Here is a 21,715-nt window from a genome sequence, read left to right on the forward strand (position 1 = left end):
TCCTGCATACTGCTAGTTTGAAGGTAGGGAAACTAATTCAGTAGATCAGACAAGAGGGTGAGGGCTGTGTGGGACTTGATGAGAAATGCTGTGAAGACAGAAAGAATAAGATTTGGCAGTGGGTTGAATATGTGGTCTGAGTAAAAGTGAGGAGTCAAGAATGACAGTGAGGTTTCAAGCTTCAGTAACTAGTATCACCTTTGACCATCAAAGGAGAGTTGGGGGAAATGGAGGAGTTTGAGGGAAAGTTGATGAGTTCTGTTTTGATTTGGTTTTGAGATGCTATGGCTCAAAAGGTTCATTTCCAATGCATAGTTGATGATGATCAAGACACAGAGAGACCAGGACTGGATAAATGAATCTAGGAATCATCTGCACAGAAATGATCATAGAATCTTTTTAGGATCTGATAAAATCACCAAAGGGGGGGCATAAATAGGAAAAAGCTGAGAGTCCAGGATGAAATGTTGGAAGGCACCTGCACATATTGGATGTGATATGGATGAAAAAGAATGAGAAGATGTGGTCCATCAGGTAGGAAGAGAGCCAAGAGAGAAGAGTCATAAAATGTAGAGAAGGAGCGAGTATCCAGAAAGAGAAGGTGGTCAAGAGGGTAAAATGCTGCAGAGTGATGACAAAAGGATGAGTATGGATAAAAAGACTTGGGGGTTGGCAGTTAGAAGGCATGGTAGAAAGAGCACTGAGCCTGGAGTCAGGAGGACCTGAGTTCAAATCCATCACCAGACACACATGTGACCTTGAACAACTCACTTAACCTCTGTTTGCCTAGGAGGTAGATAGGTGACTTGGCTGATGGATCCCTGAGTTCTGGAGTCCAAAGAACTGAGTTCTAATTCTGCCTCATAAACTTACAAACTGTGTGACCCTGAGCAGGACACTTAACCTTTGTTTCAGTCCACAAGAGAAGGAAATGACAAACTACACCAGTGTCTTTGCCAAGAATAATCCAGGGACGGCCCTGGAGTCAGGAGTACCTGGGTTCAAATCTGATCTCAGACATTTAATAATTACCTAGCTGTGTGGCCTTGGGCAAGCCACTTAACCTCATTTGCCTTGAAAAAAACCTAAAAAAAAAATTAAAAAACAAAAGAATAAGCCAGGGACAGTATGGTCTAAGGGATCTCAAAGTGTTGAGCACCCCTGAACAACAATAAAACTTGGGAAATAAGAGATCATTTTAGACTTGGAGAGAATAGATTTAGGGCTCTTTGCCAGCTCTCTTTGTTCTAAGGTCCCTCCCCAGTCCTAGCCTTCCATGTCCTATGTTTGAAAGCCCCTTCAGACTCTGACTGTGTCCAAGAGCCCATCCTAACTCTTAGGGGCTTCCAAGGCTTGATACTCTCCAGTCCCAGACAGATTTTCCTTTCTAAATTATGGGATCCATCCTGACTCTGACTTTCTATGGTTTGGTGGCCTTGAGCACAGGTGGACTCTCCTGTCTGTGGGCCTGGGTGGGTGGGTGGGGCTCTGGTTTGGTCTAGAGCATTCTGTTCCAACATCCTTTGGAAGTACCTGGCCCGGCTCATGTGGACCAAGTATCGTAGGGAGCTCAATTCTGTTTATACAGTTTCTGGGCTGTACTATGATTTTAGAGGTGGATACTATTATTATTTCCATTTTATAGTTGAGGAAACTGAGGCTGAGAGGTTAAGTGACTTGCCCCTGGGGAGGGCACAGAACTTCCCTGACTCCAGGCCTAACTCTCCATACTGGCTATTTCTTTCACATTTCCTGAATTCTGGGGTGGTATTTGGCGGGGGAAGGGAGAAGGGGTACTAGAGCGTGTCAGAGGGATCCTGGCCCTGGGAGTCTTCGGCTGTCTTGCCTAATTCAGGGTGGGGGAGTGAGTAGAAGAGCCCCGGTAGCTGAGCTGAGGCTCCCTCCCTAGTGACCCAGAGAGTGTAGGGGATCCGGTCTCCAGCGGGCACTCCCTCCCCTGCAGGGAAACTTGGATTACCTGCCAGTTGTCATGGAAACCAATTAGCACCCCCAGAACTCTAGGCAACAGCAGGCAGGGAGAGAAAAAAGGGAATGTTTAGGGAATTATTCTTTTTTTAAATGTTTTAATCCTCCTCTTTTTCTATAGCATTTTCCATGCTCTTTCAGGAGTCTCTTCCACAGAGCCTAGGTCCATCCTTTAAACCAGCCCATAACCCGACACTGTCCCAGATCAGCATCATCCCCACCCCCATGTGTCAGGCAAGGGGTAAGCCTTAGGAATACAAATTAAAATTAAAAACCATACCTGTCCTCAGGAAGCTTACATGAAATTGGCTGTGGAGGGTAATCTGCCCAAGAGGAGAGAACCCTGGGCTGATACTCCCAGAAACTTGAGTTTTAGGCTTGCTAGCCTACTGTGATCTTTTTTTTTTTTTTTTGGCATGGCAATGGGGTTAAGTGGCTTGCCCAAGGCCACACAGCTAGGTAATTATTAAATGTCTGAGGTCGGATTTGAATTCGGGTACTCCTGACTCCAGGGCTGGTGCTCTACCCACTGCACCACCTAGCTGCCCCAAGCCTACTGTGATCTTAAACCAATCTCTTCTCTCTCCATTTCATATTGTGTAAAATGAGACATAATAGCTGCTGCCTTGCCTCATTGGGTGGTTAGCTGCCCAAGAGCCAGAATCAAAGATCAGCTGCCAGGGGTCAATATATCCAAATCCTAAGGCTTCCTGGGGCCCAGGGACTGCATAAACAGCATTGAACTCCCTACAATCCAAGTGCTTCCAAAGGATGCTCCTCCGGACCAAACCAGAGCCACCCCTCCCTCCAGGCCCATAGGCAGAAGTCCCCCTGGGTGCCCAAGGCTACCAAACATTGGAATTCCCTTGGCTTACTTCCACCCCCAGTCATGATTCTTGCACCTGTCAAGGTCTAGGAATTTTCTTCTCAAACTCAGTTTAAGTGTCTTCTTCCGTTGTATGTCCAAAAACCTGTCATGGTTTTCATCTCACCTGGGAGATTCCCCAGCTCTATCCAGGAGTCCCAGCGGCCCTGGGTCAGAAGCTGGGCCACTTCCCCTGAGGGCTCTTGAGGAAGCTCGGATTTAAATAGCTACTCAAGCACCCAGCCAGTCCGGGCCACGTGGCTCTGCAGAAGCTATTTATTACCTTGCATCCTGTCCAGGTTCCCTAAGTCAGAAACCAAAGAAAGGAGAAGTCTGGGAAGGCAGCAAGGCCAGGAAGAGCCTGGAGAGAGAGAGAAAGGGGGGACAGGGGGATGGAGAAGAGACCCCAACACTGTGAAACAGCTGGAGAGACAATGAGGCAGGTCTGGGAGATAGAGGCATGGAGAGAAAGAGTTGGAGGGGAAGAAGGAGAAAGGAGAGGAGAAGGGAGGAGAGGAAGGGGAAAGAGACAGAATGAAAGAGAAAATTGAAGAATGAGGGTGAGAGAAAGAACAAGAGAGAGAAAGAGAAAGAATGAGAGAAGGAAAAAAGGAGGAAAGAAGGAAAGAGAAAATAAGAGAGAGGGGAGAGAAAGAATAAGAGAAAGAGAGAAAATAAGAATGAGACTGGGGTGAAGTAGAATGAAAACTGAATTTGGTGTAGAGAAAGAAATGGAGTCAGGAGTGAGAATGATGGAGGAGAGAAAAGGAGAAAGAAACAGAAACATAGAGACTGGATGAGAAAGACCATCAGAGATGATAACAGAGACACAGAGAGGGCATCCTTTGCCCTTCTGTCAGCCAAACCTCAGCATGTAGTGGGCTTTCCCCCATTGGGGAACTTTCAGCAAAAACCAGATGACACTTACTCAGGATGTTGTGAAAGGATACTAGGAAAGTTGGACAAGATGGCCTTTCAGGTCCATTCCTAAAATGAAATGCTACCAGACAAGTTTCTGAGAGTCACCCAGTGCAGACGGGAAAGTCTGAGCCAAGGCTCTTCTTCCTGCCCTCAAACCCACCCTTCTTCTAAACTTCTCTCTTTCCATGATCTTTGCATGAACCCCAACTTCTTACTCTCCCTCACCCCAAATATCTTGCTGTTCTACTCAAGCATCACCTCTGATCTAGATAACTGAGACAGCCTCTGACCCAGTCTCCTTGCCTCTTCTATAGAAAGATCTTCAGCCTTTCAACTGCTAGTGGCATCCCCCAAACCCCGCTCAGCACCCCAAACTGCTTTGTACTTCACTAGAAGCAGATGGTGTCCCAGTGGATAGTGTGAGGGGGGCTGGAGCTCAGACGATCCAAGTTCAAATGTGACTTTAGACACTTAGCAGCTTAGCTGTGTGACCCTAGGCTAGTCACTTTGCCTCTGTTTGCCTCAGTTTTCTCAACTGTAAAATGGACTCAATAATAGCATCTGCCCCCAAAGGGGTGTTTTGAGAATCAAATGAGGTATTTGTAAAGGCCAGGGTGGGTACTGTAAAAAGGCTTATTCCCTTCCTTAAAGAACTTAAAATTGATTTTTATTTATTCATTTTATTTTTATCCTATGTGCAATTATTTGTGTGTGGACTTGTCTCTCCATTAGAATGTAAACACCTTACAAATAGGAATTGTTTCATTTATCCTTTGATTGACTGATTGATTAACTGATTGTATTTCTTTCCCAGCACCTACGCTGTAGCTGGTACAGGGTAGGCACTCAATAAATATTAACTGATAACTTAGTCTCTTGTCTACAAGGTCCTCCTTAGAACAAGGGCAAACATAGGAGTCATGGATGAGTAGGTTGCCTGCCCGTAAGCGGTCTCACAAAAGAAGGGGAGGGGCCTCCCTCCAGGAAAAGGAAAGTTCCCCATATCTACATTGAGATGGAACCACTCAGACCATAGGGTGAAAGAAACCCTCAACAGAAGTTGTCCCAGAGACTTGGTTTCTCCTTCTGCAAAAAGAGAACAGTACCACCTGCTAGCTCCTCATCTCAGGAACCCTGTAGTCTAGACTTGGCCCCACTAATTGCTAGAGGCATGATTGAGAAAAATCACACAACTAACCTGAGCCTCAATTTCCTCTTTCATACTGGGTGGATAATAATCTACCTTAGGGTAGCAGGGAAAGTGCTTTTGTGGAACTGGGAGGCGTCTCTCTGGGGCCTCACACCTCCTTTTTCAGAAGAGTGGCATCATTTTAGTTGGCACTGAAGCCCTGGAGTGAGCACATCTTTGCCCTGACCGCCTCCAACCCACATGAATGCCCCCTCTCCCAACCTCCGACATTTCCTGTCTATTTTTGGACATCTCCGTCTGCCAGTCCCTAAGATGTCTTAGACTCAACATGCCTACAATGGAGCTTCTCTTTCCTCCTAAACTCACCCTTCCCCCCGAAGCTTCCCTGTTTCTGTTTAGGACAACGTCATCTTCCATTTCCCCTAGGACCACCGTTATAGAGCCATCTTTAATTCTTTCCCCTTCCTCCCCACTGCCCCAATTATAAGAAGCTGCCTAGTCTTTCTTGTCTATTCCATTTACTCTTTTGGCCCTTCCTTACTTCTAGTCTAGAATATTCAATACAAAAATCTCCATTTAGTTCAAAATCCTTAGGCTCTAATTTATTTTTTCCAGGATTACACATTACTCGCCTGCAGGTACTCTACTAGCCAAAAGGGAAAGAAGGAAACAAACACTAATTAAGAGATAAACTTGGAGAATACAATTTAAACAAAAACAAAGTCATTTCCTGCCCTCAAGGAGCTTACCTTCGAAAGGAGTAAGAAAACACAAAAAGGGTGGAGGAAGCAGAGATAGGGCTTTGAAGTACAAAGTAAGAAACAGGGAGGGAAGACTGAAGGCAGGCCCACAAAATGGAGGATCTTACCAATGGGAGAAGAGTGGGCTTTGCAGAGGGACATGCCAGGAGGAGCCAGCCGCAGAGTGGGCATAGTTTTAAAGAACAGGAAAAAGTCGTGAACAGGGCCGGGAAGGAAAGCCTTCTTGTATCATCCCTGCCCTTTCAGAGGCATGCTCTGCCTCCTCCTCACTTTCTCCTCTTAGACCCCCCCCCCCAATTCCAGCTCAAGGGCCACCTTCTAGGATCCTTTCCTGAATCCCCAAATCACTTTATTTTATTCTCCATTTACTTTGAATGTTGTAGTAGAATGTAAGCTCCCTGAGGACAAGGACTACATCACTTTTTTTGTCTTTGAATCCAGTGTTTAGTTAATGTTTGTGGATTGATTGATTTCATATTTTTTTTGACTATTAAACCTTGCATCCTTTCCATTGCTTTTTCCCAGGGTCTCCTCGTGTTTGGCCTTTAATGTTTATACAAAAGGTAGGCCTTCTCCCCTTCCAAGTCTTCCCCTACCAACCATTCTCAAGTTTTTCAAATACATTTATCAAGGTCTCTCTCAGCCTTCTCTTCCTCAAACCATTATTTCTCCCCACAATCCACTTCTGCTCCTATACTTTAAGCAGTCTTGTCCCCAAACTACAAGGTATATTGAGTGGAAAAGTAGAGACAGCTACAAGTTCTGCTATTTCTTACCTGTGTGACCTTGGGTAAATTACTTGGGTTATTTCCTCACTTGAAAAAAAAAGATGCATAGTCCTGTCCTCCGTCCTTCCAATATATGCATTTGTCCACTCTATCGGTCTGCCCGCTCCCTCTCAATATAGTCTCTCTTTGCTCCCAGTCTGGATGTCCCATCCCTTATGTAGGTACTAAAATAATCTTTCTTATCCATTCATCCACTCAGAAATCTTCAGTGGTTGGGTCCCTTTTGCTCACCATATTCACATTCATTCATCTAGCAGTGAAAGTTCTCCATTTGATGGAGCCTCCCTTCAAAATCTGAGGACACAGGATTATCCACCACGTACTCCCCCGCTCTAGCCAAGGCAACCTGCTTCCCTTCCACCCCCATCTACTCAGTAGCTCTTCCTCCCACACAAAATCCTATCTTTTCTGAGCCTTTCAATAGGCTGCCTTGCAAGCCTTTTCTCTTAAGATCCTTAGCATCCTTCAGAACTCACCTTCTACTGAGGTCTTTCTTGATTTTCTGGTTTAGAACCTTCCCGAGAAGCCCCATATTACAATGCATTTAATTCTAAGTACATACAAGATGTTCCTCTGGATGAAAAATGTAAGCTTCTTGAAGGTAAGGACTGGTTCATTTTTTGCTTTGGAATCCCCAGCACCTAGACCAGGATGCAGAGAATAAATGCTTGAAAGTTAGACTACTTCTTTTGGAAAACCAGACCCAGTCATCTTCAGGTGGGTACAGTATGTCCTTTTATACTGTAGCCTGGACCTCACTTTTCCATTTACTAGCTGGGTTCTTGGGCAAGTGTCTCTTAACCTCTGCGCCTCTTTTTTTCAGTAAGTAAAGGGGGGGAGGTATACTTAATGCTGAGGTCCCTTCCCAATCCTAGATCTATGATCTTGCCTACACACACCTGCCCTGGCTTTTGCTGGTTACATAGAGTTACTGGACACAGAAACACTCTTCTATTTTATTAAAGAAAAAATAATATTTATTTGCAATATAAACAAAGTCCCATTATTGGTTCAGGATATATATATATATATATATATGTATATATATATATAGGGTCACAAATTTTCCTTCATTGAGTCACAAAGCAAAACCGGCCCTCTCTAACAAACCCTCATTTGCACGTCAGATGCATCTTTCTGGGTTGTCAAATGTAGTTCATTTGTTTTTGTTTTTGTTTTTTTTTCCCTTAAAATAAAAGAATTAAAAATGAAATTTTTTTTTTTTTTTTAAAAAAAGGAACCATCCACAGCCTAGGAAGCTGTTTGGTCAGCTTTTAGCCATGACGTGTTTTTATAATTCACGGCCCCAAAATTCCCTGAAAATAAAACCCACGATGAGGTAAGATGCAGTGAACACATTCTCCATTTCCTCCCCCTCTCACCTTGTACCCTCTTCAACCCCTAAACATCATTACAAAAAAGGAGGATCCCTCTCCCCTGAGTCCCCCCACCCACCCACTGTGGATATCACTGTCCTTCCTTCCTCTCTTATAGCCATCTCCCAGCCTTCTCTCCTTTTCCTGATAACAGGCTTAGAAACAAGTCTCTGTAGAAGGCACGGCAGGCCAGGAGTTGCTCCAGCTGGACAGTGGGTGGTGGCCCGAGTTCTGAATATTGCCGGTTTGGGGAAGATGACAGAGAGGTGTAAGAAGAGAGAAACTCCAGAAGTAAAGAGGAGTCAGATCAAATCCCTCGCCCACCCCAAACCCCCAAGCCTATGCCCCTATTTGGATGCCCCAGCCCCCCACCCAGGCTAAACCAAAGGGTAGTGAGTTCTTGTTAGGTCATGGATGGCAGTGCCTGGAAACACTCCTTCCCAGAACAAGGTACTGGGTCAGACCAGAGGGAGTTGGCTAATGCCCTCCCTGGATCCAAAACCGTCCTTAGCCATTCCAGGTAGGATGTCTTTGAAGAATGAGCAAGGAAAGGAGGCAGATTTACAAACCCCCAAACCCGAAGGTAACCCAGAAGCAATTTGTAGCTTAAGAGTCATCTCCATCAATTCAGTGCAGAGTTGGGGGGTGGCAAGGAAGGAAAAGTCAAAGGGAGAAAGGAAGAGATTTACAAATGGGCATCAATCAGCCTCTCTGACCCTCATTGCTTCCTCTTAAAAGCCAGCAGCTGAGCAACCCCTCAAAGGATAGCCCAAACATACTAAGACAACACCCCAAGGCTTCAAATGTGCAAAATGCATTTGGTCAATTGAGACATTGGATATTTTTTCCTTTAAAAAATGCAAAACAAAAACTGAGAACAATCTTCTCTCTCTCTCTTCTCCAAAGAGGAATAGGAGAAAATACTGGTTTTTTCATAGCCCGCCATTGTCTGTACACAAGGTCAGAAAATTACATGCCTTTTTTTCTTTTAAAACAAGTTTGAATGCTCTGTACTCTAGAGAGCTTGGATTTACCTGCCCCCCTCCCCCCACCCCCCAAAAGAGTAAATTCAAGCTTGTATCTTAAAAAAAAAAGATAAAGAAACAAATGCCACCACGATCTTGGGGCTCTTTGGGAGGATTCCCAAGGGTGATGACACTTCCCAGCTTGCCTGCTGACAGGTACGTGTCCGGGCTTTCCCAAAGTGCTTACCCCTAGTGCCCACTGCAAAGGCTGCCACAAGGGAAGAGGGGGCAGAAGGCACCTGTGGAGACTGCCCTCTGAAATCACCACCAGACTTCAGGATGCTCAGATTAGCCCCTGATTCAGAATATTTTCTCTTCCATCTTAAAAAGCAGCAAACAGACCTTCTGTGGCTTAGGGGAAGCAAGTCCTCTTAAAGTTGGGGCCCGTGGAGGAAGGGGCCCACAGGCGGTTTTTACCAGCGGCCCACTTTACGTGGTGTGTTTTGTTTTGTGAAATGCTTGAAGCTCCAGTTCCTTGGCAAGAATCCAGATGCACGCCCCCCACCCATGGGGGCCCCGGCCTCATGTGGACTCAAGAGTGTTGAGCTGGAAAAGGTTGTGATTGGTGGGCGTTGTGAAGTAGAGCTGCTCACTGGGGACGCGATTGTCACAGGGGCTGCTGAGGCCCAGGGTCCTCTCAAAGTCCAGCAGCTGTCCCATGAAATTGAAGTTTGGCGAGATGTTGGACTTTTTCCTCTTTACAAAGTCATAGGCATCATTCAGAGACAGATTCAGTTTCTGCATCAGGTAAGCCACGGTGACGGTGACAGAGCGGCTGATGCCTGCCAGACAGTGCACCAGGATCCCACACTTGTTGGAGCGAGCCTCATCTGAAACAGAGAGGAGGGAGGATGGACACAGGTGAGAGCTTGCATCAGGAGCAGTCAATCTCCCTCACACTCCCCAGACCCTGGCCCATGGTATAATCACAGACCTCTTGCGATGAAGGACTGCTAAAGGTTTCTGTGTTGGCTATTCAAGCAGCCTAGAAAGTCCACAGGGGATGGAGATAGTTATAGTGAAAAGAGAACTGGACTTCAAAAGCTATGAGCCAGGGAAAGGGGGCTCTCACCAGAAGAGTGACCTTGAGCCAAGTATCTTAACCAATTCAAATTTCCATTTCCTTGTCAGTAAAATGAGCCCTGGTCTCCTCTCACAGAACTGGGCAACAAAAGGAGCTTTGGCAATCATCTAGTTCAACCCTGTCACAAAAGAGAATATCTACAAGTTAAGTGACTAGCCCAAGGTCACACGATTCACTAAGTGGCAGAGCAGGAATAGAAATTCAGGCTCTGCTGACTCTACCTCCAACTCTTTCTCTACTATACACAAGACTCCTGGTCCCCACCAGCTATTATGATCAAATAAGAAAATCTGTGGAAAAGTGCTTTTAATTTATAAAGCAGACACACCATGCAGATTTGAGTCGTTATCATGCCTTTACTTTGGTACACCCCACTCTGGTCATCATGCAGACATGCCTCATTTTATACAACAGCTGGGGTCCTCCACAATGGACTATAAACCTTTTTCTCTTCTCAAATTCTTTTTTCATGAACATGAGGAACTCACTACTAAATGGTACTCTGTGGCAAATCATGAATCAGTACCCTTGAATTTCTTTAGCATAACCTGGATTTTCATACCTGAGACTAGCTTAGAGCAGAGCTCACCTCACAATGAACACTGATTACAAGACTCATCTCTGAGCCTCAAGGACTCACCCCTTCCAGTCCCCAGAGACCACTTGGCTTAATAGATTCCCTTCACCAAGATCTGATCTGATCTGATCTCATCTCTCTCTCTCCCACTCCCCTACCCCACACAAACCCAACAACAACATTTGTGTCACCATTGGGAGACCTTATCCCCAGGCTACCTGACAAAAGCAGTTACAACTGAGGCTACCCACCCAGCTAGGCCAGTTTCCTTACTCTGGTTCTTTGTAAACAGTAGACTCATTCCAGCCTCTGGGTCTTTGTTCATGTTGTTACCTGCCCTAGAATCTAATGAGAAGCCTAATAGTTATTAGAGTCAAGTCCTGCTGTCAGGTCTCCTTCCCATGCCTCACTGTGGCATGGCATCACTGTGAAGGTGATGCTGGCTCTCAAAAAACCTGTGCTGGCGAGGGCTATGACAGTAGGAAGCCTATGTATAAGGGCCCAGTGATGGCCTGCAGGCTTGTCTGATATCTGAGGGCTCAGCCTAGCTAAGTGCTCTAGCTCTATCACCAGAAAATTGGCTACTAGGTCATCAATTTCAAAAAACATCAACATAGGAAAAGCATGAACTAAAGTGTGGGACAGCTGGGGTTCCATATTGACATAGCAAGTACCCAAAATAAAAATCATAGACCAGATATTATTTGGACATGGAAGGGACATCTTACAAACGAGAGAACTGAGACCCAGAGGTAATGTGAACAATCTGAAGGTCCATACATAAGTCTGAGAACTCCAAAGTCAAAGACCTATCCAACCCAGGGCCTCCCAAATCATGGACCCTGGGAGTACTGAAATGTAAAGTCTGACACTAGGGTTCAAAAATTGAACTGCACTAGTATATGACAAGCGATGATTGGGTAGCAAGCAGTTCCTGTGGAAAAGATTAGAGGCTTAGGAGGTGGTGTTAAATGTTTTTTAAAAAATCAAGTCTGATATGGAAGTAAAAAAATGTAATGACAACTTAAGTTGCATTAGGAGAAGAGTATGGAATTGGAGATGAGGGATCTGCAGCCTTCTGGGTATAACATTTTGTAAGGACTTTCTCCTAGACCTATCATTGCCATTGTGAACAGGATGGTAAGGGGACTAGAAGAAATACTAGCTACCATTTATATTTCTATAATTATGTACACTTTATGTCCATCTTCACTGAATTGTCACAATAATCATGAGGTGAGAGAGCACCCCTATTTTACAGATGCAAAAATCATAGCTCAGAGACCATGGTGACCCAAACCAGGGCGCCTGAGCAGTGCAAGCTGAGCCCAGGTCTTCCTGACTTCTCACACCACCTCTCCAACAGGTCACCTGAACATCTGTGCAACAAGATGGGGATGGAAAGGCCAAGGAGAGGAAGGATGTTCCTCTTTTTCTCTATCTGAGGAGCTGTCCTATGGAAGACTTGCCCCTGTAGCTGCCAGAAAGAAGGCAGGACTCTAGTGGGGGTGGGGTGGGGAACACAAGGAAAGCGGCCAAGAGAAAAACTTCCCTATTGTGGGAGATGCTCACACTGAAGCTGGGTAACACCCCTCATTGAAGGGATTCTAGTTCAAGTCAAGTCTCCCCAACACCCTCCCCCAGCTCAAGGAGCTCTCTTCTCACTCAAGACTTCCCTTCATCCTCAATCCTGCTCAATGAGCCCTAATTTTCTGTCTGTAGAGTACAATTTAGCATTTTTATCATATTCAAATAGGATGAATAAAAACATCTTGTTCTTTCATTGTTTTCTCTCATCAGCCTAAGCACTGCTCCCTAGATGATAGTCTGGCCTAGGGCTCAGGTTCCCACAGGTTTTGGGATCCAGAAAAGGCTTGGGGGATCATTCACACTGGGGCCGGGTAAATGGGACATCCCAGTGTGTTTTCTAGAACCTGGGGCTCTGGACTGGGAGGAAGGGCTGGGGTGCAGGATGGGAGCTGGGACTAGGAGGTTTGATAGGCTAACACAAGGGGGGGGGTTTCAAGCTTTGTTCTGTTCTGGGATCAGCTTCTTCCCATTCTTGCTCTCTCCTGAGTCAGATGACTTCCTGCCTTTCAAGCGTGTGTGTGTGAGGGAACTCTCCTCACTTGGGTTAAGACACCAGGATGTGGGGAACAGGATGTGTGTCCTTGGGGGCCCAAGACCCGGTGACATACTCCCTGAGGTGAAGCCATTTCCTCTCTCATTTTCGGTTCCTTCATTGAGAGGCTAGTCCACGGAACCACAACAGACTCACCCCCTAGTCAGCGGCCGAGGGTTCACCCAGTTCTTGCTCTGCTCTGCTCCCAACTCTGCCACCCTCTAGGCCTGCTTCCTCATGGGTAATAGCATGTTAAAATGGGAGAGAAGTATTTCTATGGCACTATCAGGTGCTATTATCTCATTTGATCTTTCCATGATCCTGGGAGGTAGGTGTTTTACTCCCATTTTACAGGTGAGAAAAAAGCTAGGGTGACTTGCTCAGGGTTATGTAGCTGCTAAGTGTCCCTCCTGGATTTGAACTCAGATTTTGGAAAGAACAAGAGACTGGGAATCTGTGGGCCTGGCCTGCATTCAAATTCTGGCTGCTTTACTAAGTCAATGGATTCACATCTTCGGTGAGTGATGGGTTAGGTCATTCTTCAGGTTGCTTAGGAGTCTAAACTCTTTGATCGCTATCCTGCCTCCCTACTAAGGAAGCCTGGACGAGGTGGCAGACAGGCAATGTAAAACAACCAGATAAAGAAATAAATGCACCCAAGGATCACACCAGGGCCATCTTCCACCTCTCGTTCCTTTGATTAGCAGCCTTATGGAGGCTGAAAGATGCGGCCAGAGGAGTCGCAGTCTTCCTTTGGTCAACCCCGAGCCATGATGATCTTGAGCAAGTCCTAGGGTTCATGGGAGAGAAGGACTAGAAGGAGACGGCCAAATTCAACCTCCTCATGTTCAAAGGTCACTGAAGCTCAGAGGCTGAATGACTTGCCCAAGCCAATACCGCTAATCAGTAACAAGATGAGATCTGACCTCAAGTCTTAACTCCAAACAACTTTGGCCTCCCCTTGAATTTTCTGACACATAAAACACAGATCATATCCATACTTCCTATCACACAGAGTCACTGCAAAGAAAATGCTTTCTAATTCTTAGAGAGCAGTAATAATGGGGGTAGCAATAAGACCTAAGTACTGTGTCATTTCTTCCTGCTGGCCCAGAATGAACCGAAGGCACCAGCCTCTCTAACCTTGCATCTGCCCACAGAGTGGCCACTGGACTAAATCGGGGAGGAGGTTAGGGCAGGGGACCTTACCCCAAGCCCAACCCTCAGTCACAACATTCGTTCTTCCCGATTCCTGGACTCCTACACCTAAATTCATTTAAACAGTTCCCTTAGAGGAGGTTGATGTGGGTAATTCCCTAATTTCCTGTTATGAAATCCAGTTATGCTTAGATGGGCACCAAAGCATCTCGGAGGCTGAATTTAGCACAGAGTCCTTCTCCTTGGACTGGACAAGCCCTCTGCCTTCCTGACCAGCCTCAGAGAACTCCCAGATGGAAGAGGAACCTACCACACCACCAGCACCAAAGTACCAGCTGCCCCCAACTTAGTCCTCCTGCCCAACTGCCTACACCTGGCCAAGCTCTCAGGAGACTCCAGATCCTGGCCTTCACACCTAACCCGTGGCTCCCATCCCCTTTTCCTGGTGGGTGATCCTGGCATCACACAGGCTGTTAGTAAATCATATGCATTTGGGGAAAGGAGAAGGGAAGGGAAGTCCCTTCTCCTCTGATCAGACATTATAGCTTGGAGGGGCTACATGGGAGGGAGGCGGCTGCAACTCCAGCCTTCCCTACCCTGAAGAAGCAAAGAGACTAGTCTGATGTGGCCCATCTCAGCCCACCCCTGGGGGTCAGGAGACAGGACAGGGAAGCATTTCAGGGGGATCTCAGAGAAACTGGCCAGAATTCCAGAGAAGGAATTGACATCTAGCAGCTTGCCAGATGTAGATGGTTGGGCAGAAGGACAAAGTTGGGGGAAGTTGGTACTTTGGTGCTGGTGGTGTGGTAGGTTCCTCTTCCATCTGGAGGCTTCCCTAGGTATTCTCAACAAGACCCAAATACTCAACATGGATAGGAGAGAGACCTTCAAAACTACCACCTAGCTGCTTGCCTAGTTTCCTAGTTTCTTAAAAAGAGAAGTCCTGTTGTATCAGATTTCTTTTCCAAGTCTGACAACCTGGCAGACTCATATTATTCCCCACACGAGGCCATTAAAGGATGTTCCACCAAATTCTACCAGGAGTCCCAAGTGTGCCTTTGGCTGGGCAGATGGATCCCAGGCCTTCTGCTTTGGAGAGGGATTTGAAATAGGCAGGAGCAGACACCCTCACCAGTGTGAAACCTCACGAGGCACGACACACCCCCTGTCTGGCACTAAAAAAGGTATGATTCAGAAACACACACACACACACACACACACACACACACACACACACTCACACAGAGTGCCTACCGATGAATGTGATGGCTTCAGGAAAGAACTGGGAGAGATTCTGACTCCAGTGATCAGAGATGGGGATCTGTTTATACTTGAACTCCCCGCCATGCTCAAACATGTTGGGCAGGTTGGGCGTCACATTCAGGATGTACTTGATCCCATACTTCCCCAGGACATCCAGGTTGGTGGAGTCCTTGGCACAACCTAGATACAAGTAGGGCAGGATCTGGACGGGGAAGGCTGGCTGGTTGGAGGGGAGGGGGCTGCCGTCTGACTCAGTGGCACTGCCGGGCTCTCGATCAGATTCCCCGTCGGAGCAGTCGGAGCTGATTCGAAGGCCGCCCAGGCCCAGCACAGAGGCTGGGGGCGAGTTGCTGGGAGAGGAACTATCCAAGCTGGTCTCACAGTGCTCTGAGTACTCAGTCTGAAACTTGTTGAAGCCACCTGGGAAGAAGAAGAAGGTGGTTTAGGGCATTGTTGCCTGGTCTTTCTCCATCCTAACAACCCTTGCGCTGGTGTTTGTGAGGGCAAAAGTAACTTCTGACAGACCCTCTCCCAGAAGAAAATATAAACCGTCTAATCTGTCCCAGGAGAGAACAAAGAGTGGTACAGTAGAAAGAGTACTGGTTTTGCAGTCAAATCCCATCTCTGACAATGATTCATTCCCTTTACTACCTTTGGAATGTGGGCTCCTCACTTGTAAAAGGTAGGGCCTGGACTTGACGGTCTCCGAGGTCCCTTTCAGGTCTACATCTACAATCCTGAGCCCCTGGGGCCTATTCCCAGTCCCCAAAAGCAATCATTAAGCCACCACTAAGTCACCTTCTTCGGGGTGCTAGGGTGAAGACAGAATACACCAGCCCCTGCTCACCCTCTGAACTGGGGAGACAAGAGAATGAGAGAAGACTTTGAATAACTGTTCCCCTGGGTCTTGAGGAGGACTGCGCCTAGAGTAGCCAGAAAAGCTTCCTGGAAGAGGAGGTACTTGAGGACACCGGGGAGGCAGCCAAGACTTCAGGGGAAGGTCCCATACCAACCCCCACCTCCCCCTTCATCTCAGTAACATCAAAGTCAAACTATGGTGGGAGGAAAAAACAATGGATTCACAGGTAAAAGACCTGAGCTCCGCATTAACTTTGTCACCCTGTGACCTTGGACAAACCATGTCATCCCTCCAAGTCTCTGAAAAGGAGGAGGTTGGATTAAGTCATCTCTTTGGTCCCTTCCAATTCTACCATGCTACGATCCTACGATTCCTCTGGAGCAGCGGGTGGGGAGCCGCTGACGGCCCATCTGTTCATTCACACATTGATTTAGTCCCTGCTGTATACGGGGCACTGTGCCCCTTCGGGAGTGCCTGGTTTCCCCTGGGTCCCTGAAGCTCTTTGGGCCAGGGGCCTGTGTCTCCCCCCACTCCCTGGGAACGGAGCAATCCCCCGGGATGGGCTGACGCTGGGGGGCTCCCGCAGGGCGGGGCCAGGTGCTCCCGGGGCTGCAGGCGCGGCGCGGCCGCCGAGCCGGGCAGGGCCGGCCTCCCCTGCCTCCCCTCCCCTCCTCTCCCCTCCCCTCCCCCTGTCCCTGCCAGAGAGGCCATTTTGGAATGTTAATTGGAAACATAAGCAATTTGCAGCCGGCGAGGGGCAGATCTCCGCCGCGGGGCTGCGGGGGGCCGCGGGGGCGCCGGGGTTCCGCAGGGGCCGGACGGCCAGGAGCTTCCCCTCGGGCTGGGCAGGGCTGTCGGGCCTTTGGGCCAGGCCAGAAGCCTGGACCCCTGGGTCCCCCCCTCCGGCCGAAATCGTATTGTTTCCCGGGGCTTCCCTCGGCCGCCGGGAGGCCGGCGAGATGCCCCTCGGGGCGGGCACGGGACGGGGCCGCCTCCCCTCCTCCCCCGTCAGTGCGGGGGGTCGGGGCTGCGGGAGGTGAGCTGAGCCAGAGCACGTCCACTACGGGCCGGCCGGGGCTCCCTCCGGGGCCCGGGCCGCGGGGCCCGGTGTGGGGAGGCAGGGGGGCTCCGGGGCCCGGCTGACAGCCGCCCCGCCCCCGGCCCGTCCTCCGCAGCTACGGGGCAAAGTTTGTTCCTCCCGCAGGGGAGGGCAATGGGGGTCTGTGCCTCGGGGCCGGGCGGGGGGCAGGAGCAGGGCGGCCCCGGGGCCGGAGGGCCCAGGAGGGCCGGCCTCGGGGCCAGGCGGGGAGGGGGCCCGGGGCTGCACAAAGGGCGGGCCCCGAGACCCCGGCCCGGGCGGGCCCGGGGCTGGCACAGGGAGGGGGTGGGGCGGGGGGATCTTTGTTCCAGAAGGGCTGCTGAGGGTTAAGGGGAGGGGGCGCCCCAATGGCCAGTCAGGGCGAGGGGCCCGAAGCCGGGCGGCGGGATTGGGGGCCGGTTTGTACTCGGGGGGAGGGGAGGGGCGCCGGGCAGGTGAGCGGGGCTGAGGGGGCGGCGCCCGCGGGGCCGGCGGAGCGGGCCGGGCTGGGCCAGAGCCGGGGCCGGGGCCAGAGCCGGGGCCGGGGCCAGAGCCGGGGCCGGGGCCGGGGCCGGGGCCGGGGTCGGGGCCAGAGCCGGGGCCAGAGCCGGGGCCGGGGCCGGGGCCGGGCCGGGCCGGGGCCCGCGCCTACCTTTGAGGTAGTAGGCCTGGCAGCCGTCGTCGCGCAGCTTCTGCAGCAGCAGCCCCAGCACGGAGCTGGGCGCGCCGGGCTCGGCCTGCCAGTCGGCCGTGGCCTCGTCGTACAGCAGCACGGTGGCCGCCTTGCAGCGCTTGGCGAAGCGCTCCTTGTCCTCGTGGTTGGGGATGATGGAGCGGATGGGCAGGTTGCCCTTCTTGAGGCGGCGCAGCATGAGGCCCGGGATGGCCAGGTTGATGGCCGTCTCGATGTGGGACGACTCGAAGAGCTCGTGCGGCCGGCAGTCCAGCAGCAGCAGCGAGGCGCCGCCGCCCGACTCCAGCTCCTCCTGCAGCCACTCGGCGCTCTTGCAGGGCATCGCCACCGCCATGGGCGCCGGGGCCCGATTTTTCATGGGGCTCGCGGGCGGGGAGGCGCGCTGGGCCGGCCCCGGGGCCCCGGGCGCGGGCTGGGCCGGGTCCGCTGTGCTCCTCCGGCCGCCGCGGCTGCCTCCCGCCGGCCTCGCTGGCTGCCGCCCTCCCGCCCTCCCTCGCGGGCCGCAGCCTGACAACTCCAATTAAAAAGGGGCTTGTGGAGCGGCGCGGCGTGTCCTCCCCCGGGGGGCGGGGCGGGGCGGGGCCTGCGGGGGGCGGGCCGCGCCGAGGCCCCGCCTGCGGACATCCGCCCGCCCGCCACACAAAAGGCCGGGCGGCCTCGGGGAGGTCCACGTGAGCCCTCGGGCCGCCGGCTCCTCCCCGCCGGGGGCAGGCCAGGAAGCAGGCGGGGGGGGGGGGGAGAGGGGAGCCCCGGCCCCCGGCTGCAGAGGCCCGCGCAGCACAAAGCCCCCGGCAGGCGGGGCCCCTGCAGGGAGGCCGCGCGCCCCGCCAGAAGGCTTCCAAAGTTGGGCTTAAGGACTGACCGCGGTGGGAGGAGACACGTGACCTTCCAGAGGCGGGGGGAGGGGAGAGAAAAAACTTGCCCGATCCCCGCTTCCTCCCTCCCTTTTCTCTTCCCTCCCCTCGGGTCCCCCAACTACCAATCAGCTTGCGGGTGGGCGGGAGCGGGCCTCCCAGGGACCCAATCCGAGGCCAGGAGAGAGAGGGCGTGGCGGGGGCGGAGCCAGAGCCGTGTGTCGGATCGCGGCTGGCGGGAGCGCGGAGAGCGACGGGGCGGGCCCGGAGGAGGTGAATGGAGCCGCAGGTAGAGCGGCGGCCACGTGACTGCCCGGGAGCGCGCGTGCGCAGGGGCCGCGGAGGCTGCGGCGCCGCGGGGGCCTCCTGGCGCGGCGTGAGGTGCAGGGCGGGAGCGGGGCATCACGGCCCCTGGAGGCACCCCCGACGGGCAGCCGCCCAGCCTGCGCTTGAGGGGCTGCAGCTCACCAGCCCCCGAGGGCGCCCCCTGCGTGCTGGGCAGCGCGCTGCCGCTGCAGTCGAGGGGGCCGTTCCAGATCCTCGGCGCCCCCAGAGCCCCCCCCCCACCGTGCCAAGGCCTTCCCTCAGTGACCCCCACTGATGGATAGAGCAGTGTCTGCCCATTTGTACATAGCTCCCAAATCTCCCTCTATACCTATCTGCGCATAGTTGGCATCTGTGTCCCCCATGAGACTGAGCTCCTCCAGGGCAGGCCTTCCCGGGACAGAGGAGGGGGCTTCATAACGCCCTGCCCAGCCTTGTGGCCTTGGGCACCCCAGCCTTCAGCCTTGGCCTCTCCATTTGTAAAATGGAGATGATAATACGCCCTCCCTAACTGGAAGCGACAATAGATAAAAAGTCCCTGGTGACATGCAGGAGCTATTCCATTCAGAGCTTTGGGAGGAAGTGCACCCATTTATTTATTTCTTGTTTTTTTTTATTTTTTTAAATTTATTTTTATTAAAGATATTATTTGAGTTTTACAATTTCCCCCCCATCTTACTTCCCTCCCCCCCACCCCCCACGGAAAGCAATCTGACAGTCTTTACTTTGTTTCCATGTTGTACCTTGATCCAAATTGGGTGTGATGAGAGAGAAATCATAATCCTTAAAGAAGAGAAATCTAAGAGGTAACAAGATCAGACAATAAGATATCTGTTTTTTTCTAAATTAAAGGGAATAGTCCTTGAATTTTGTTCAAACTCCACATCTTAGCTGGATACAGCCGGCACTCTCCTTTGCAGACAGCCCAAAATTGTTCCTGCTTGTTGCACTGATGGAATGAGTGAGTCCTTCAAGGTTGATCATCACCCCCATGTTGCTGTTAGGGTGTACAGTATTTTTCTGGTCCTGCTCATCTCCCTCAGCATCAGTTCATGCAAATCCCTCCAGGCTTCCCTGAATTCCCATCCGTCCTGGTTTCTAATAGAACAATAGTGTTCCATGACATACATAGACCACAGTTTGCTAAGCCATTCCCCAATTGAAGGACATTTACTTGATTTCCGATTCTTTGCCACCACAAACAGGACTGCTCTAAATATTTTTGTACAAGTGACGTTTTTACCCATATATTGAGGCAGAGATTGCCTTTTAAAGTTACCTCTAGTTTCTTCCTCAGGGACCAAGAACTGGTCAGATTCTTTCCCCAGATATTACTTTAAATATTTAAAGATTCTGATCTCATTCTCTTAAGTCTTTTCTCTAGGCCAGACACCCTTTGTCCCTTTAACTGGTCAATTTAGGTCACTTCATCTCCAAATACAATCCAGTTGTCCAATATCCTTCCTCAAATATGGCACCCAGAACTGAAGAAGATATAAATATTCCTTCAAGTCAGAGAGCTCACACTGGCTATTTAGGTTACCACATCACACTATTTGATTATTGGTCAACAAAGTCTTTATTTAGGAATGTCCTCCCTCCTGCTCTTTATCTGTTCAAACTACCTGTCCTTTAGAGTTCAATTCAAATACCACTTCCTGGAAACCTTTTCTTACTGGTATCAATTTTCCCTCACTACTATACTTATCCAGTCAGTGATAAAATTTTAGATGGGATGTCCCCAAGTGGACTATGGCTTATTCAAATAGTGTATCTCCCACAATACTTAACATTGGACTCCAAATGGTATAGGTGTTTGTTTCAAATTTATTTATTTATTTTTATTCATATCACCATAGTTAATTCAGACCTATTCCCTCTATGTACACTTCTTTTAAAAAAATACTTTTTTTTTAGGGCAGCTAGGTGGCACAGTGGATAGAGAACCAACAGTGGAGTCAGGAGGACCTGAGTGCAAATCCAGCCTCAGACTAGTTGTGTGGCTTGGGCAAGCCACTTAACCCTATTGCCTTGCAAAAAAAAGTATATATATATATATATATATATATATATATATATATATATATATATATATATATAATTTCAAACTTAACTATAAAATAAGAAGAAAAAAGCTTTGACATGTGCATAGTAGCACATGAAAAGGATTCAAAATATGAAGCAATAAATTTTCATTTCAAGGAAATCTATATAATAAACACTACACATTGTGTTCAAAATTGTCCATCCTTTGTTTTCTCATAGGTTTTTCTTTTGTTCTCTTTTGTTTACTTTATCCCCATCCTCATCCCTAGAAGGTTACTTGTGAAGATATATAGATACATATGAGTGCATGCATATAGATGCATATACATATAAATACATATATACCCATACTATATATATTCACATTTATATATGCATATACACATATATAGATATATGCATGCATACATATATACTTTTATTCATAGATATGTATAATCATGAACATTTATATTCATACATATATGTAACACCACACTATGTTTATTTCTTCTTCTCTGTTGCTCTGAACATAGATAGCATCTTCATAAGTCCAAGACTTCCATATTTTCCTAAATCTACCAGCTCATCATTTCCTCTACCACAATATTTCTACCTTATACTATCCAATTATTTTAAATAGTTTAAAACAATATTAATATTGTTGACATATAGCATAGTTTTCCTATTTTTCTCTTTTGATTAAATATACTCCTAACTGTCCTAATAATAATAATAAATTTCTTAGGAGTTATGTGTATCATTTTCCTATATAGGAATATAAATAATTTATTGAGACTCTTTT

General features: G+C 49.2%; 1 protein-coding gene across 1 annotated transcript; it reads right to left on the minus strand.

The window, feature by feature from the left end:
- Nucleotides 1–4,645: 4,645 nt before the first annotated feature.
- On the minus strand, nucleotides 4,646–18,150 carry DUSP7 (dual specificity phosphatase 7). Its single transcript, XM_074198111.1, has 3 exons — nucleotides 17,666–18,150; nucleotides 15,068–15,496; nucleotides 4,646–9,702 (listed from the first exon to the last, which is right to left on the minus strand). The coding sequence occupies exons 1-3, from the start codon at nucleotides 18,063–18,065 to the stop codon at nucleotides 9,395–9,397; spliced, it is 1,137 nt and encodes a 378-aa protein (XP_074054212.1). The 5' UTR covers nucleotides 18,066–18,150; the 3' UTR covers nucleotides 4,646–9,394.
- Between the last annotated feature and the right edge of the window lie 3,565 nt (nucleotides 18,151–21,715).

Source organism: Macrotis lagotis, chromosome 8 (assembly GCF_037893015.1).
Source record: "Macrotis lagotis isolate mMagLag1 chromosome 8, bilby.v1.9.chrom.fasta, whole genome shotgun sequence".
Taxonomy (NCBI): domain Eukaryota; kingdom Metazoa; phylum Chordata; class Mammalia; order Peramelemorphia; family Peramelidae; genus Macrotis; species Macrotis lagotis.

Excerpts from the sequence above, each read along its gene's own strand:
- DUSP7 (XM_074198111.1), bottom strand. The coding sequence starts at position 18,065 with ATGAAAAATCGGGCCCCGGCGCCCATGGCGGTGGCGATGCCCTGCAAG. Across the intron at positions 15,497-17,665 it reads CCAGGCCTACTACCTCAAAG|GTGGCTTCAACAAGTTTCAG; the intron begins GTAGGCGCGGGC and ends TCTTCTTCCCAG. Across the intron at positions 9,703-15,067 it reads TGAAGCCATCACATTCATCG|ATGAGGCTCGCTCCAACAAG; the intron begins GTAGGCACTCTG and ends TCTCTGTTTCAG.